This window comes from Hypanus sabinus, chromosome 1, assembly GCF_030144855.1.
Source record: "Hypanus sabinus isolate sHypSab1 chromosome 1, sHypSab1.hap1, whole genome shotgun sequence".
In the NCBI taxonomy this organism is placed as follows: Eukaryota; Metazoa; Chordata; class Chondrichthyes; order Myliobatiformes; family Dasyatidae; genus Hypanus; species Hypanus sabinus.
The window spans coordinates 104,802,244-104,818,731 of NC_082706.1; the positions used below are offsets into that span (position 1 = coordinate 104,802,244).

Genomic DNA, 16,488 nt, shown 5'->3' on the forward strand with positions numbered 1-16,488 from the left:
GACGGAAATTACAATGGACATTTACAAAATGGAGAAGATAACAGCATCTGTTAATCGTAAGTTGGAACAATCTGATTCATGCTAGGAAAATTGGTTTAACTACATAACTCCTCTTAGGCCTGATTTTATCCTCACAAAACAATGAATATGTTGATAAAAAAAGATCACTCCATACTTGTACATAGTTTTCTCCTTTCGCTTGTTCTTTCTTTCCTCTCTTCTCTGAAAGTGTATACCTCAGATAAATATTATATGGAGATTTTTGGCAGATATGACTATATGATATATACGTACAATATCTGAAATACATCTTATGGAAATATTTGTTTGATGGACTTCAACAAAAAATAAATTACAAAAAAAAGAAAACTGGTCTCCAAGACACAAAAAAATTTTCTCTAAGATAACCGAACAAAACCAATTTATGGCACTACCAGTGAGGCCAATGGGTGATTAAGGAGAATTTAGTGGTCAATTGTGTCAAAAGCTACACTTAGATCCAGAAGAATTAGAACGGAGACTATGTTGGCATCAGTGCTGAGTCTAGGTCACTGACCATGTTGGTAAGGGCCATCTCTGTGCTGTAGCTTGCTCTCCAATCTGACTGAAATTATTCTGGAATATTGTTCTCATTCAGAAAATTGTTGTGTTAGTTGAAAATTACTTTCTCAAGTATCTTGCCCAGGAAGGGAAAATTGGATATAGGCCTGTAGTTAGTTAGTACTTCACTATCAAGGTAGGAGTTTGACAGCCGCAGTTTTGAAAGCATCTGGAAAAACTCCAGTTTCAAGGGATATGTTAATAATTTTCCTAACAGAATTGAAAACACTATTTAAAGAGTCCTTAAAGTTTGGTGGAGACAGAGCTGAGACAACAAGTAAATGGTTTGCTCTTTGTTACAATCTTATAGAGTTCTGAATCAGAAATACTTGTAAATTTTGACATGGTTATCATCTTTTTAAGAGGTTGGCTGTAGAATTACCAGTATTTGTAGCTATACTCTCCCTAATGGAAGTAATTTTATTGATAAATTGCAAACACCTCACATTTTGTGGCAGATGTTTGACTGGGAACATTATAGGTTGGGCACAGTTGTACTGTTGGTTTATAGTTGAGAACAATATTCTTGAATGACCGCTATTCTTCGTAATAATCTTGGAGAAATGGGCTCGTCTTGCAGAGAGGAGCTTACTCTTTCCTTGAAAATATTACGGTAGACTTCTAGCTCAGTTTTCCTTAATTTTCTCTCAGCTACTCTGCATGATCTCAAGTTCATATATAGAATTGTTTAACCACAATGATGTTTTGTGAGGCAATTTCTTTTTAACCCTAAGTGAGGCCATGTGTTTAATATTGTTGCCAAATTATTGTTGAAAGAATCACCCATTTTATTTACTGAGTTTAAGTCACATGGGTTAGATAAACTAGCCAGCTCAGAGAATTTAATTTGCATTGTAGCATTAAGAAACTGCTTTTATAAATGTAATTTGTTTCATGGTCTTGGTTCCAGGCAGGAGGGCATCAAAAAGTACACAAAAATGATCTGAGATAGTGGATAGTAGATAATAATATTTAAGCCTTTTGTCATTACTAAATCAAGTGCATTTCCAAGCCGACTGGTGGGCTCAGAGACATGCTAGGTAAGTAAGCTCACGAATTCAGCTGCCATTGAGGTCATATTCGAGAAATAATTAATTTGAATACTAAAATCACCAGAGATGAGAATCCTGTCATTGTTCAATGTAATAGAATTTACATAATATATGTTTGTTTTTCATCTTGGATGTGACTTTGGAACTGTTGTGGAGTCTGTGATTTTCTGTTTCGAGATCGTTTAGGTGTTCCAGCACTCTGCAGTCTCTGAGAGGATTCTGGAAGGCAAAGGTAGCATACGAGAATCTCATGGCAGGCAAGTCATGGGATGGGTGCAAGCCAATGTTTGACTCCATTTCACCGATTGAAACGATTAGGGAGATTGTAACATCGAGGCAAATGCCGAAGGTGAACACCAGTTGCCTGTCTTTTGCTCTGCGACCAGACAGGGAAACCCTCCCTCTGTGCCCAGAGAATGTTACCTAGATTTTTGACAAGGACATGGACTACAGACTTTTTTTTAATCTTAGGGTTTTTTAATATTCTGTGCTTTACGCCCAATCTTTCTCATTTTTTTTAAACTGCAGGGAGGGGACATTTGGAGGTTAATGATCATGCTGCCTTTCTTTTCTTTTTCTGTTTCAAGGCTACCTGGGGAAGAAGAATGGCAGAATTGAATACTTTGATAATAAATGAACCTTTGAAGACAGGATAAGAGCTCTGAGGATTCCGAGTGAAAACAGGCATTGGCAATAAACGATAACACAGAGGATGGGATCTGTACCTCAAATTCTAAGTGTATTCATCTCAAAACTTGAAAAAATGTTGACACACAATAGATTGCACCTAAAATGCTTTCTCAACATGATGGCAAGCCCACTAGGCCTTGGTACAAACTGTCCTGGTCAGAGGGACACAGTTCAGATAACTGGCTGTGTTCTTTTGGCTTTAACCAGGTCTCAGTTAAGAACATAAAAATCAAGGTCTGTAGAGGCAATAAAATTGATTAAGAAAAAGGTCTTATTTGAAAGGTATCTCACATTTAGACAAGCCAGCTTAAACAGAGTAGCTTGGAGTAGTGCAACAGGGGAGGTATATTTTTAGAGTAGAGGACATTTCTGTTAACACCTATACAGTGAATAGGATGCGTAACATTTGCAGAACTGCTGGACTGCAAGGAGGAAGAGTTAAGAAAGCATCATGTACACACCATTGAATGTATATAGTCATACACATGGGTTTGCAGAGTGCAGTGGAATATTTTTGCAGACAGCATCCGTGAGCTCAGACTGCTTGGGTGAAGACCATCAGGTTTGAAAAAATGTGGTGCATTCCCAAAATAGGTTAAAATTGTTAATGAAGCAAAAGTTTGGCACTCTAAACCAATCATGCAGACTGAGGAGCCTGTTAAAATGCCCAGAACCACGACCTAGCATGGAAATTAGTCCAGAGATAAAAATGTGCTTGACACTCATCCTTAGGAATTCAAAAACTACTAAAGTTACGTTTGAGAGGCTCAGATTGTTGCTGAACAATGTTATTTGTGCCGAAGTGGACAGCAATCCCTTTTACACAGAGGTAGTCAGTTAGCAGGCAAGAGAGCTTGTACATTAGTTCAGAGACTTCAGCTCTGGGAAAACAGAAGGTCACACTTAGCTTTGACTTGATGTTTCTAATGATGGAGTCACCGAATATCAGCGTTGTTGGAGGCGAGGGAGAGGACTGTGAAAGCTGAAGTGGTCTTGCAGCCCAGAAAGTAGCTCAAAGGCTACCATGCTTAAGGTGCAGTGGAATTGGGGAGGTACTTACTGGTGGTCCGGGGCAGCTTGTAGTTGCTGGTAGTGAGCATCTCACCACTTGCGACTGACTCCCCGATACCCTGGGCCATGGAGGATGAGACCTGACACAAGTTTTTCAGTTAATGAGAGGCACAGATAGAGTGGATAGCCTGTATCTTTTTCCCAGGTTTGAAATGTTGAAAGTCCAAAATTCAATTAATAATAATGAATAAGTAAAGGTCTAAAGCATTTAAGGAGAGAGGTGGTAAATTCAAAAATAATATGTGGAACCAATTTAGCACAAAAAACACAAAAGATAAAGAACACAATATTAATAAAAAACACAATTCAGTACATAAGACAGCTTAGAAACATAGATCGACTATCTATCCATATAGAGATGCTAGCCCATGACTGACAGGAAATAATACATTTGTGGTAGGGTTAGTGAGTGGAGGCATTGATCAGCCCTACTGCTTGCAGAAAGTAACTGTTTTTGACTCTAGTGGTCCTGGCATCGTTGCTATGTAGCCCCTTTCTGATGGGAGTGCGACTAACAGTCCATGAACACGGTGGGTGGGATCTTCAAAGATATTACTGGCCCTTTTCTGTATACATGTCATTGATGGCAGATATGCTGGTGCCAGGGATGCATTGGGCGTTGTAGGCCTTCCTGTCCACTGCAGTGTAATTACCATACCAAGCACTAAGGGAGCTAGTGAGCATGCTCTCTTCTGCGGATCTATAGAATTACTTGAGTGTAGGGATGTGCAACGGCCAGCATTTGAGCAGCGAATCAGAGATCGGGAGCAAGAGCAGTGACTCACTCAGATTGGCAAGTGTACATTAAAAAGCAGTACCTTGTGGGAGTTTTGGCATTTAAACAGAGATCAGAGCTCAGGATTCATTAGCAAATGCAAATTAAACTAAGGCATGGGCAAGCTGAACGACATTTGTTGGAATGGACAGTGGTAGATTGGGGATTTTGAGACTTTAACTCTTTGAGGTTTCAGCACTGAGAGGCTTGAGTGAGAGAAGACAAAAGGCTGTAGGTAGATTTCACTAGTTTATTTATTGTTTCCTTCTTTATACTTGCATAGTTAGAGCAGTAGGGAGGGTAATTGAATGCTTCTCTTGTGGGATGTGGAAAGGCAGGGAGACCTCCAGTGTCTCTGATGACTTCAACTTCAAGAAGTGCATCCAGCTGCAGCTTCTAATAGTCCACAGTAAGGAGTCAGAGCTGGATCTGGATGAACTCCAGATCATTCAGGCAGCTGAGGGGGTGATAGATGGGAGAGATAGAGAAGTAGTTATACCCAAGGTACAAGACACAGGAAACTAGGGGACAGTCAAGAGAGTGAAAGTGGTTAAACAGCCAGTGCAGAATATCCCTGTGGCCATCCCCCTCAACAACAAGTACACCACTTGGGATACTTCTTTGAGGGAGGAGGGAGTGACCTAGCAAAAGAAAGTCATAGTGATCAGTCTCTGGCACTGAGTCTGGATCGTGGCTCAGAAGGGGAGGGTGTAGAAGAGGCATGCTGTATTGATAGAGAATTCATTAGTTAGGAGCACAAAAAAGGGGGTTCTGTAGATGAGAATGAGATTCCAGGATGGTATTTTGCCACCCAGGTGCCAGGGTCTTTGACATCTCAGATCAAGTCCTTTGAATTCTTAAATAGGAAAGGTGAGTAAGTAAGTAAGGTCAAGGTCCATATAGGTACCAATGACATTGGTAGGAAGAGGAACAAGGTTCTGCAAAGTGAGTTCAGAGAGTTAGCTGCTAAGTTAAAAGGCAGGACCTCTACAGTTGTGATTTTAGGATTGCTACCTGTATATGTCCTCGTGAGGCCAGAAATAGGAAGATCATACAAGTGTAGAGAACAGATGGTTTGCACCTGAACTGCAGGGGAACTATTATCCTAGCAGGAAGGTTTGCTGGTGCTGCATGAGGTGGTTTAGAGTTGCAGGAGGTTGGGAACCAGAGTGCCAAAGAAGATAGTACAGTAATTGTAGAGATATGTTGTTAAGACCTCAGACAAAGTCAGGAAGCACAAGGTAGAGCATGGTGGGATTAATGTTCTGAGTTGTATATATTTCAATGCAAGAAATATTGTAGGAAAAGCAGATGAGCTCAGGGCCAGGGGAATGATATTTAAATCATTCTTAGTGGCAGGTGAGGTATTGGAGGGTTGGAGGACAGCTGTTCCACTGTTTAAAAAAGGCTCTAAGAAGACACAGACCTTGACGCATTAGTAGAATTAGAACAAATAATAAATCCACACTTGTAAAGCCACAGTGCAGAAGTTGGTGCTTGTTAACAGGACACAGCTCACTTTCTTATGAGAAAAATTGTTATGCCAACAGAGTGATTAAATTAGATCATGTTGATAAAGAAATTTTACACCTACTACTTTGTCTTCGGTATAACTAAATATCAAATGTAAAAATATAAGCCAAATGTTCCAATTTCTGTTCTTATGAAACATCTTTACACACGAAATTGTGCAGATGCTGGAGATCAAAATAATACATGGAAAATGCTGGAACTCAGCAGGTCAGATGGCATCTATAGGAATGAACAGTCAGCATTTTGGGCTGAGACCCTTCTTCAGGACAAGAAAAGAAAGGGGAAGACACAAGAATAAAAAGTTGTGGGGTGGGGGGGGGGGGAAAGGAGGATAACAGGTGAAGCCAGGTGGGAATGAAAGGTGAAAGGATTGTGCAGGGAGGAATCAGAGAGGAGAGTAGACCATAGGAGTAAGGAAGAAGGAGAGGCACCAGGGGGAGGTGATGGGCAAGTGAAAAGAAGTAAGAGGGCAGAGTGGGGAATAGAAGATGGAATGGAGAGGGAAAAAAAGTTTACCAGAAGGAGAAATCTGTGTTTATGCCATCAGGTTGGAGGCTACCCAGATGGAATATAAGGTGCTGTTCCTCCACCCTGAGAGTGGCCACATTGTGGCACAAGTGGAGGCCATGGAATGAGATGTTGGAACGGGAATGGGAATAGAAATAGGAATTAAGATGGTTGGCCACTGGGCAATTCTGCTTTTGGTGGATGGAGCAGAGGTGCTTGAAAAAGTGCCCCCCCCTCAATTTATGATCAGTCTCATCAAAAGAGAGAAGCCCGTATTAGGAGTACTGGATACAATAGACGACCCCAATAGATTCACAGGTGAAGAGTTGCCTCACCTGAAAGGACTGTCTAGGGCCCTGAATGGAGGTGAGGGAGAAGGTGAATGGGCAGGTGCAGCACTTTGACCACTTTTAAACATTGTCCATTTTCTAATCTTCTTTCTTCCACTGTAAGCACCTATGGCTCTGTGAAGGACTGTTTTAAACTACAAGCTTAAAACTATTTTTGCAAAGCCACAACCCATTCTGCTACCATTTACCCTTTGCTTTATCGGCAAGAATAACTTTCATGTACAACTTCCTGTTCTGTATTAAGAATACAAAGCGTTTTTTATATATTAAGCTGCTATACTGTGTTCTACTGCATGCTTCAAGATCCATATTACCCCAATAAATTCATGCAAGATTATAATCAGATTCTGATAGTTTCACATGTGATCTACCTAGTAAATGTATTCTTCATTAGGAAAAGCATGAATCAACCTAAAGCTTGGAATAATAATGCATAAATGGTAAGAATGCAAATTAGTCCAGGGGTTTTACTTAGAAAAAAACATTCTAAACTTGAAAATCATGAACAATGATTAAAGAAACAGGGTTACACCATCTTACCAGATAGACATACTATATTGGAGATTGCAACAAAGCTTTCAATTGATTTATTTACCAGTTCTTCAGAGGTTAGGTTTAATAAACGTTCATTCAGTTCAGACGTTTGACTAGGATTCACGATGAATTCACCTCCTCTGTCACCAATGACAACTTCTGGCCACATCACTCCTTTATTCTTCTTTATCATGAAAATTTCTAACCTACAGGGATCACATAGATAAGTGATTAATAATTTTAATTCAAAAGTGCAGGTCAGAATGAAGACATTAATAAGATCAAGGTAAACACCGGCAACAGAGACTAAACTGCAGAAAGTACAACATATGTTTAAAAGTTCAAATGACAGTAAAATAAATGAAGTATCATGCTCACAGTAAATCATGAACAATGGTTATGCAGAAAAAAAACAAAAACACACACAAACAAATTGAAAAATATATTTAGTGATGATAAAAATTTGAACCAGGAAATGAAATGTCACTAGAGAGATTCCAGGGATTATGAATTTGTCATTTGAGAAGCGATTATGCACACCAAACCACGTGCTGAAGAATGAGAATTGACCTCATTGAAACAATTCTGACAGGGAAGATGTAAATTTGTTGTTTCCCCGAGCTGGGATATCAAGTATCGAGACATTATAGTTTTAAAATATGCAGTCAGCATTCAGAAAAGAGATGATCAGAAATTTCTTCACAGGGTGATGAAGCTTTAGCCACCATCTTAAAACGAGACTGGAATGAATTATGAAAGAGCTTAGGTCAGGGGTGGGCAAACTTTTTGACTTGAGGGCCACAACGGGCTCTAAAATTTGACAGGGGGGCCGGACCAGGAGCAGATGGACGGAGTGTTTTGGTAATACACCTCATAAGAGAAAATAAAATATCATGGGATATGTAGAAAACATGTGCTTTAATTTCAATTGAAAATGAACAAATGCATTACAACAAAATATCTGTCTTTGAAGTCCCATGGTATTTAGCTATTTATTGAAATGTCTTTTAAAACACTGAAAATTAAATGAATAAAATACAGCTTTTTTTAATAGTAACAGTTATTATTTTAAAGCACTGAAAATTCTGTTATCCTTCAAGATATTATCATCATCACTCTCCTCCTGACTGTCTTTATTTCAAAAACGGTAGGAGATGCAGGTCTACTTGTCCTGCTCCTTCTTATTCAATTGTCCCCTGTGCCAAAACTCAACAACGACCCGCACAATGACAGACAGTGAGAGCGCGCCAATATGCGGAGCTCTGTGCTCGCAAATCCCCGCAGGCTATCTCCCTTAGCCGGACGCTGGCTAATTGTGAGCCGGTTCGGATGTGCCAGGAAATGGGTCACCACAAGGTCACAAAGTAAAGCGCAAATGTGGAGTAATACGCTGCACCTCAACAAAGGTCAATGTATATAGAGTGCGTCATCTATTGGGAAAATGCCAGAATTGCAGGGAAAAAACGTTAACAAGGTTTATTAATATAATTTCATCAAGTTCTGCGGGCCGGATTAAAAAGCTGAACGGGCCGCATATGGCCCCCGGGCCGTAGTTTGCCCATGCCTGGCTTAGGTGGTCTCAAAATCAAAGTTACCATAGGGAAAACTCTTCCACATCAACAATGCTGCAGAGCACTTGCAACAACCACACTACCCTCACCACAAACTGCTTGTTGATGCAGATTCTAGCGTCTTCAATCTTTTGTATCCTCTCACCAAGTTACATTGACCTAGAACACCCAAGGAGATTGGTTTTACTTCTGCTCTGGAAGACAACATTTATAAGAGCAGCTCTCCCATGGTAATGTTCTGGAGAATGAAAACACTTTGTGTTCAAGTTTTGCTTCACAACCAAAAAGGCAATGGAGGCTCAGTTGTTAACTATGCATATTAAAGACAAAGATCCCTAGATTTTTTGTTATTTACGGCATCAGGGGAAATGGGGTCAGTTTGGGAAAGCAGCAATGAATCAAAAGATCATTCATAACTTACCGAATGGTAGAGCAGGCACGAGAGCTGAATGGCTTCAATTCTTATGAGCCATAGATCACAAAAATTGTAAGAATAGAAGGAATTATATAATAGGTATTTTGCACAAATTATGTTACAGCTCATAAATAGCATGTGATCTATCTATAACTAAAATATAAAGCAGGTAAAGAAACCTGCAAAATACAGCTTTTCATTGCAATCATCTTGTGCTAGTTTATTCAGCTTTAAGTATTCTCTAGAGAGAATGAATTCAAGATTTCCAAACACTCCTGCAAGAACCTTAAAATGGATTTAATAAATTCTCAATAGGATCATGCGTCAACTCCGCCAAGTCAGTAACCATTTCCATTTTCTAAGTGACCAGTAGCTGCACTCGCTGAAGGTTGTTTTTTGCCACCAGTTTCAGTGGTTTTGTGACTCAGTAGTAACTTAAATGGGCATTGCAGATATACATACATACCTTTGCATTTTTACAGACGCCATTTTTAAAAGATTTATTCACTTCATTGTTGGCATCAATAATCATTTCCTGTGCTCAAACAACAGCCACTCTCATCCATATTTTGAAGCATAATTAAATCATTAATAGCACATTTCCCAAGGCAGCATTTACCCACATCTTCTACGTCACTACTAAGTAGCCTCCAATTTATTACAGTGCTAAAGGTGGAACACTAACAGGGAGTCAGCATTATGTACTGCAGATCAAGTTGATAATAACACCTCAGACTTGTGTATTGGACAATGGATTACTGACTATGATGTGAATGCAGTCCTCTGCAGTTCAGAATCAGATTATCACTGTCTTATATAATATGAAATTTGCTGTTTTGCAGCAGTAGCATTGTGCAAAGACATAATATTACTATGAATTAAGGAATAATGAAGTACCAATCATGAAATCTGATAGTGGACAGTGCCGTGTATTTAATGTTTCAGCAATATTGTTAAAATGTTGTTTGATAAAGCATTCTTTTTTGCTAAAAGTAAAGACAAAGTTAGACTTGCATTCCCAGCTCTCATGTTTTCCTTTCAATTAGTTTTTGTTTTGGAGTTACAAAACATAACAGTGGCAACGAATAAGTTTTAAATGAACCTCAGGTGGCTACTACCTGTTGAAGCACAACAGGATGCTCAAGTTTAAAAAAGAGCATGACGAGAAACAGTTGAGTTAAAAAAAAAGTGCAAAACATTTCCTTTGCAAAAGGAAAGACAAATGAGTTTTTTTTTAAAAGCAGAAAATGAAAGAATAGAGAGGGCAGGGGGAGAGAGGGGAGAGAGGGCAGGGGAGAAGGAGCAGGGGGTGGGGGAGAGTAAGTACCAGGTGATAATTTTTAAAAAAGCGGAAAATGCTAGCTACATCAGAAGGATTACACAACAGATAACTGGATATTGTATACAGAATAGATTGAACAGTATTTTAAAATACATGGAGTAGCCAATGAGAAACAAGAGGCAGTTCTGCCTAGTGCATTGGCTTTAAAGGCATACAGTTTATTGCAGAGTTTAGTTGCTCCAACCAAACCAGCCAAAATGAGCTTTGCTGATATTGAGAAAATAATACAAGAACACTTAGAATCGAAGCCACTGTTGATTGCAAAAAGCTTTAAGTTTCAGAAGCGGATCAAAAGGAAGGAGAGTATGTGGTGGAAATGAAGAGATTGTCTGAGCATTGTCAATTGAATAATGGGCTTAATGATGTACTAGGAGATCATTTAGTTTGTGGAATCTTGCAAGAAAGCATTCAAAAACAGCTCCTAACTCACATTTAAAAGAGTTGAATCTCTATCAATGCACACAGCAGACAGAGGTGCAATTGAGATGCAGTCAGGAATTAAAGTGAACGTAAACAAAATTGCAATATCTAAACAGAAACCGCCTGGCTGAACAATTTGTGTTACCATTGTAGCAGGGGCTCACATACATTAGACCAATGCAGGTTTAAAGCAGAATGCAGAAAATGCAACAAAATAGGTCACATATAAAGAGCATCTTAGGCAGACAAAAATAAATGGACTGCATAGGGAAGAGAAAAAGAAAAGCAATCAAGATGCAGTTTTAAAGAGTACCAATTTGTGCGCTGTTGATAAAATAAATCTGATATTGATTAAAGAGACACATGACTGCGTAGCCTTGAGATTTACAAGGTGAAAAATAACAATAGACCGACAATATGACTTACACTGGAAGTGAAAAGCAAATTAATTAAAATAGAATTGGGACTGGCTCAGCTGCTTCAGTCATTTCACAAAATGAGTTTGAACAGCATTTCAAAGATAGTGAACTAAATCCAATTAATAACTAATACTGGAGAAAATATAACTCCTATGGGAATGACATTTATAAAAGTAAAATACAACAACCAACAAACCACATTAGACTTGTATGTGGTAAAAACAGGAGGGACAGCATTGTGGAGACATGAGTAGCTGAGACAACAACAATTTGATTGGAAATCTATCCACCATTTGTATGCCACATCCCTTCTACTAGAGTGAACTGAAAGCAAATTAGGAAAGGTACTGGATGATATCAAAGCTGTTCACAAGGAACCGTTGCCCAACAGTGGGTCAACAGGTACTGCTGCCAACCTCTGTGCCTCTGGTTGGAAAGCATTTTGGACCAAGGAGAGACCATGGTGCTTAGAGGAAGTGTGAAAGTAACAAAAGTGATGATCCAACTACAACAGTTTTTGTAGGCAACATATCTGAGAAAGTTTATGATATGTCAATTAGGTAGTTACTTGCAAAATAACTTTTTAAGTTGGATAACAACTCAAGGAGCTTCAGGAAGGTTGCAAGTATTTGGCTTTTGTGAGTATAAAGAACCAGATTCTACTCTGTGTGCGCTAAAGTTATTACATGAACTTCAAATGGGAGATGAAAAACTGTAAAAGCAGATGCAAAGACTAAAAAGAAAAGGAGACAATGAAGAGATGAAAATAAATGATTCATCACATGATGCTGCGGATGAGGAAACTAAGAGGAGAGATCCGATCTAAAAGGGAGAAATAAAAGGATTAATAAATTATTTCAGTGAACTAAATGCACCTTCTTAAAACCAAGATGAACATCCTAAAAAGAAAAAGGAAAAGAAAGAGGAGAATGACATAAGTGCTATAGAAATGGAAGAGGATAAACACCTAATTTCTCAAGAAATTAGCAAATTCAGAGATATTCACAACAAACTAAAAGAAAAAGGAAGATGGGAAAAAGAAAGACAAAAAGTTGAAAAGGAGAGAAGAGATAGAAAGAACATGAGTGAGAAGGGAGTAAGAGAGAGAAAAGAAATTTGAGAAAGAAAAAGAAAGAGACTGTGTGCAAGATAGAGAGAAAGAAGACAAGACTAAGGGAGAAGCAAGAATCAAAGTAAATCCCGGCAAGCAGGAGGTAACTCCAGTTATAACCAAAGCACATCATTATGCCAGATGTGAGTGCTAAATCTCCATAATCATCCAGGCAGCTCACTTTGCTCTTCTTGAAACTGGCATGATTGCTACCCTTTTGAAGCAGATGCCAACCTCAAACCACAGCAGTGAGAGACTGAAGTTTCCTTGAACACTCCAGTTGGTCAGCACCGATTTTCAGTACCTGACCTGGTACACCTTTGGACCTGACACTTTGTAAGAATTCACCCCTCAGAAGGATGTTCTGACATTGGCCTTGGAGATAAATATTATAGGGTCATTGAATGCTGTAGAATTCACACAGGTGTGGTGTTATTTTCCCTTTCAAAGCGGGCATTAAAGGCATTGAGCTCAACAGGAGTGAATCACTACCACTTATGCTGTTGGCTTCTCCTTATAAAATGCAATGACATGCAAACCCTGCAAAAGCCATTTTACATTCAATTGTGTCCCACAGAATTGTCTTTGTTCTCACAATAGCCTTCTAGAGGTTGTACCTGGACCCCTTGTAGGATTCTGGATTGCTGGTATTGATCACCACAGGTCTAGCTCTCAACATAATGCAAATTCCTTGTTGCATCCAGGACTTCTGGTTTGGAAAAACTTGGTATGTTCTCAAACAGTAAATACTCATCCATGCAGGCCTTGATGAAGTCAGTAACAGTCGTGGCATATTAAGATCTGAAAATCAATTCCTGAGTATGGCTAAGTCCATCAATTCAAAGCGGTCCTATAAACCTTTTGTTGCCTCCCTTGACAATATGTTAGCAGTCCTCGCCACTGATGCTCTGGTCCTCAGTCTCTGCCTATGAGCTGAGAGTAGCAGTACAGCCGTGTGATTGGACGCTCCAAAATGTGGACGCCAGCGCACCTGATCGAGTGTGTTGACTTCTCAGGTTCTACAAGTGACACGTTGGTGGCAGTTTATCAGACTTCTTAAAGCTGGCCTGATGGAAGTCCCCATAATGATCAGAAAGGTGTCAGGGTGCACTACCTAGTGACTGTTGATCACAATTCTCAGCTCTTCTAGTACCAGTTTAACATTTGCCAGGGGTGCAATGTACACCATTACCACAATGGCAGCAGAGAAATCCATCAGCAGATAGAACGGACAGCACCTGACTGCCAGATGTTCCAGGTTGTGAGAGCAGTACTGAGACAGAACTGTTACGTATGATCCCTATGAGGAGCTAATCAAGAAGCAAATGCCTCAGCATCTTCCTTCACTTGATGACGCAGTTGGTCCACGTGGTGGATGGTGAAGTCCTCGGGCTGCAGTGCTGTGTCCAGAATCCTGGGAGCAAGCTATATCACTGCAAAGCACAGTACACTACAGTCCCCAATGACGCTCTGATAATTCAGTCTTTCTCTGAGGTCTTCAATGTTATTTTCCAGAAACTGAACATTAGCCAGGAGAACATTAGGGAGAAGGAACCCTGCACTTCAGCTTAATCTGGAGTCCTCCACAGCAGTCACATAAGCTAAGTGGTATATCAAAAGAAAAGCCAACTGAAGTCATACATTCAGTATTGAAATGGGTCTTCCTCCTGAAGCTAAAGCTTATTTTAATGCCACAAAAAAAAAATCAAACACCTTCTAATATACCTCGCAAAATTTAACTGCAATTAACTCACCTTTGAGTGAGCACTCCAGTAAAATTGGACAACAAAACTCTAAAAGAAGTTGACAGCAGGCTTTGCAATCAAGTCATCATGCAGTTTACTTTCAAGACCAATAATCACAGCACTTGTACATCAATAGTGTGTCAGAGCATCTGCATTAACCACATACCCCTCACCTACCAGTTATATCCACATAAGGAATGAGATGGGACTTGGTTTAACATCTAGTCTGGAGGTTGCCATCTCTGAGTGAAGCCTTCATACATTTTTGCATTCAATCTTGAATCTACAATCTTTTCACTCAGGGATGAGCTTGTCAATTGAAGATACGTGTGAATGAATGTAATCAAAGCAGTTTTTTGCTTTTAAGGGTTCATATTCTCCAATATAAAACCAGAATTATATGAGTTGTACATTAAATTACCACTTGTAATTCTAGGACCCTGCTATGTTTGTGGAGACGTATACTGCAGAAGCCCAATATGACCTTCCAATATACTCCAGGATAAAAAGCAACAGAATTCATACATAAATGCAAGCACTAGAATGAGCATTGATAATCATCCAGGTTATGAGCATTACTTTCTTATTATAACTCCTTAAAATTACATCTAGCAGATACTGCAGGAGAGAAAGAAAAACAATAAATAACTTTTATTACAGCTGTCGGAGCTGTGGCACGAAAAGTATTTGATCAGATAATCAACTTGTTAAAAGGTAGCTAAAAACTAGGATGATTTACATCACCATGATATATAACACTAGAAATGAGCTGTAAAAACTTCATTTAAAAAACTTAAGTATTTTAGTATATGATGAATCCTTCTACACATTTCTTCATAATGTTCCATGAAACATTAAATTTCAGTTATTACAGCCAAAAGTCACCAAAATTCCTCATTAACAACAGAGGCCAAACGATATCAGAATCTGATAATCAATAACTACAGATGCTGGAAATCTAAAATAAAACAGAAAACACTGGAAATTCTCAGCAGGACAGGCTGTATCTGTAGAAAGAGCAACAGAGGCAACACTTCACCTGGAAGGAGTTGGATGAGGGTGGCTGTAGCAAAGAAGCGGTGTGCAAGAGGCCCTGGGAAGATTGGGGGTGATAAAGGAACAGAGTTACCTGGAATTAGAGAAATCAATGTTCATGCCACAGAACTGTATTCTACCAAGGTGGAATACCCAGTGCTGTTCCTCTAGTTTGTGTTTCATTGTCATTTCTGCTGGCTGCAATGTAATCCCACCACCTCTTCTCCTCCACATTCGTTCTTGCTTTTCGCAAGGTCCAGTCTCTTTGCAGCTCATTGATTTGGTGAGCCCTCCACACCCAACTTCCCCTCCCATGGCATTTAAACCAGTCACCACCATCCAGGGACATGTATACAGATAGAAAATATTTAGAAGGATATGGATCAAACACAGGCAAATTGGACTAGCTTAGGTAGGCATCTCAGTCAGCTTGGGTGAGTTGGGCCAAAGGGCCTGTTTCCATGCTGTTTAGCTCCAAGACTCTATAAACTTATCTTAAGTATTTTGCCAAAGTAGTATAATTTAAAAAGGACAGGCTTCTTTTTGCCTAAGCAGTGCTCTCAATTCCCTCCCTAAACCTCATCACCCTTTCCTTTTTTAAGTTGTTCATAAAATCAGTCTGTGTTGAAAAATTTAGTCTCTGCCTAACAGAACATAAGACCTTCAGATGTTGGAGCAGAATTAGGCCATTCAGCCCATCAAGTCCACTCCACCATTCCTGATCTCAGATTCCACTCAACCCCATACACCTGCCTTCACGTCACATCCTTTGACGCCCTGACTGATCAAGAAACTATCAACTTAAATATACACACTGACTTGGCCTCCCCTGCAGTGCATTCTGCAGATTTACTACTCTGGCTAAAAGAATACCGCCTTACCTCTGTTCTAAAAGGTTGCCTCTCAATTTTGAGGCTGTGCCCTCTAGTTCTGGAAACCCTCGCCATAGGAAACATCCTCTCCACATCCACCCTATCTAGTTCTTTCACCATTTAGTAGGTTTCAATGAGATGCCCTCACATTCTTCTAAGTTCCAGTGAGTACAGGCCTAAAGCTGCCAAACACACTTCATCCCTGGACTCACCCTCGTGAACTTCCTTTGGACTCTCTCCAATGACAACACATCTTTTCTGAGATATGGGACCTAAAACTGTTGACAACACTCCAAGTGCAGTCTGACTAGTGTCTTGTAAAAGCTCAGCATTTACCTACTTGCTTTTATATTTTATTCTCCTTGAAATAATTGGCAACATTGCATTTGCCTTCTTTACCGTAGACTCAACCTGTAAACTTACCTTCTGGGAGTCTTGTACGAGGA

At 39.6% G+C, this 16,488-nt stretch overlaps 1 protein-coding gene across 1 annotated transcript in view; it reads right to left on the bottom strand.

Annotated features, from left to right (window-relative positions):
• nudcd1 (NudC domain containing 1) overlaps window positions 1-16,488 on the bottom strand; it is a 187,273-nt gene that overhangs the window by 55,231 nt on the left and 115,554 nt on the right. Inside the window, exon 7 of the mRNA XM_059973385.1 lies at window positions 7,174-7,318. Within this exon, the coding sequence (XP_059829368.1) occupies window positions 7,174-7,318 (145 nt within the window). The remainder of the gene's footprint in view (window positions 1-7,173; window positions 7,319-16,488) is intronic.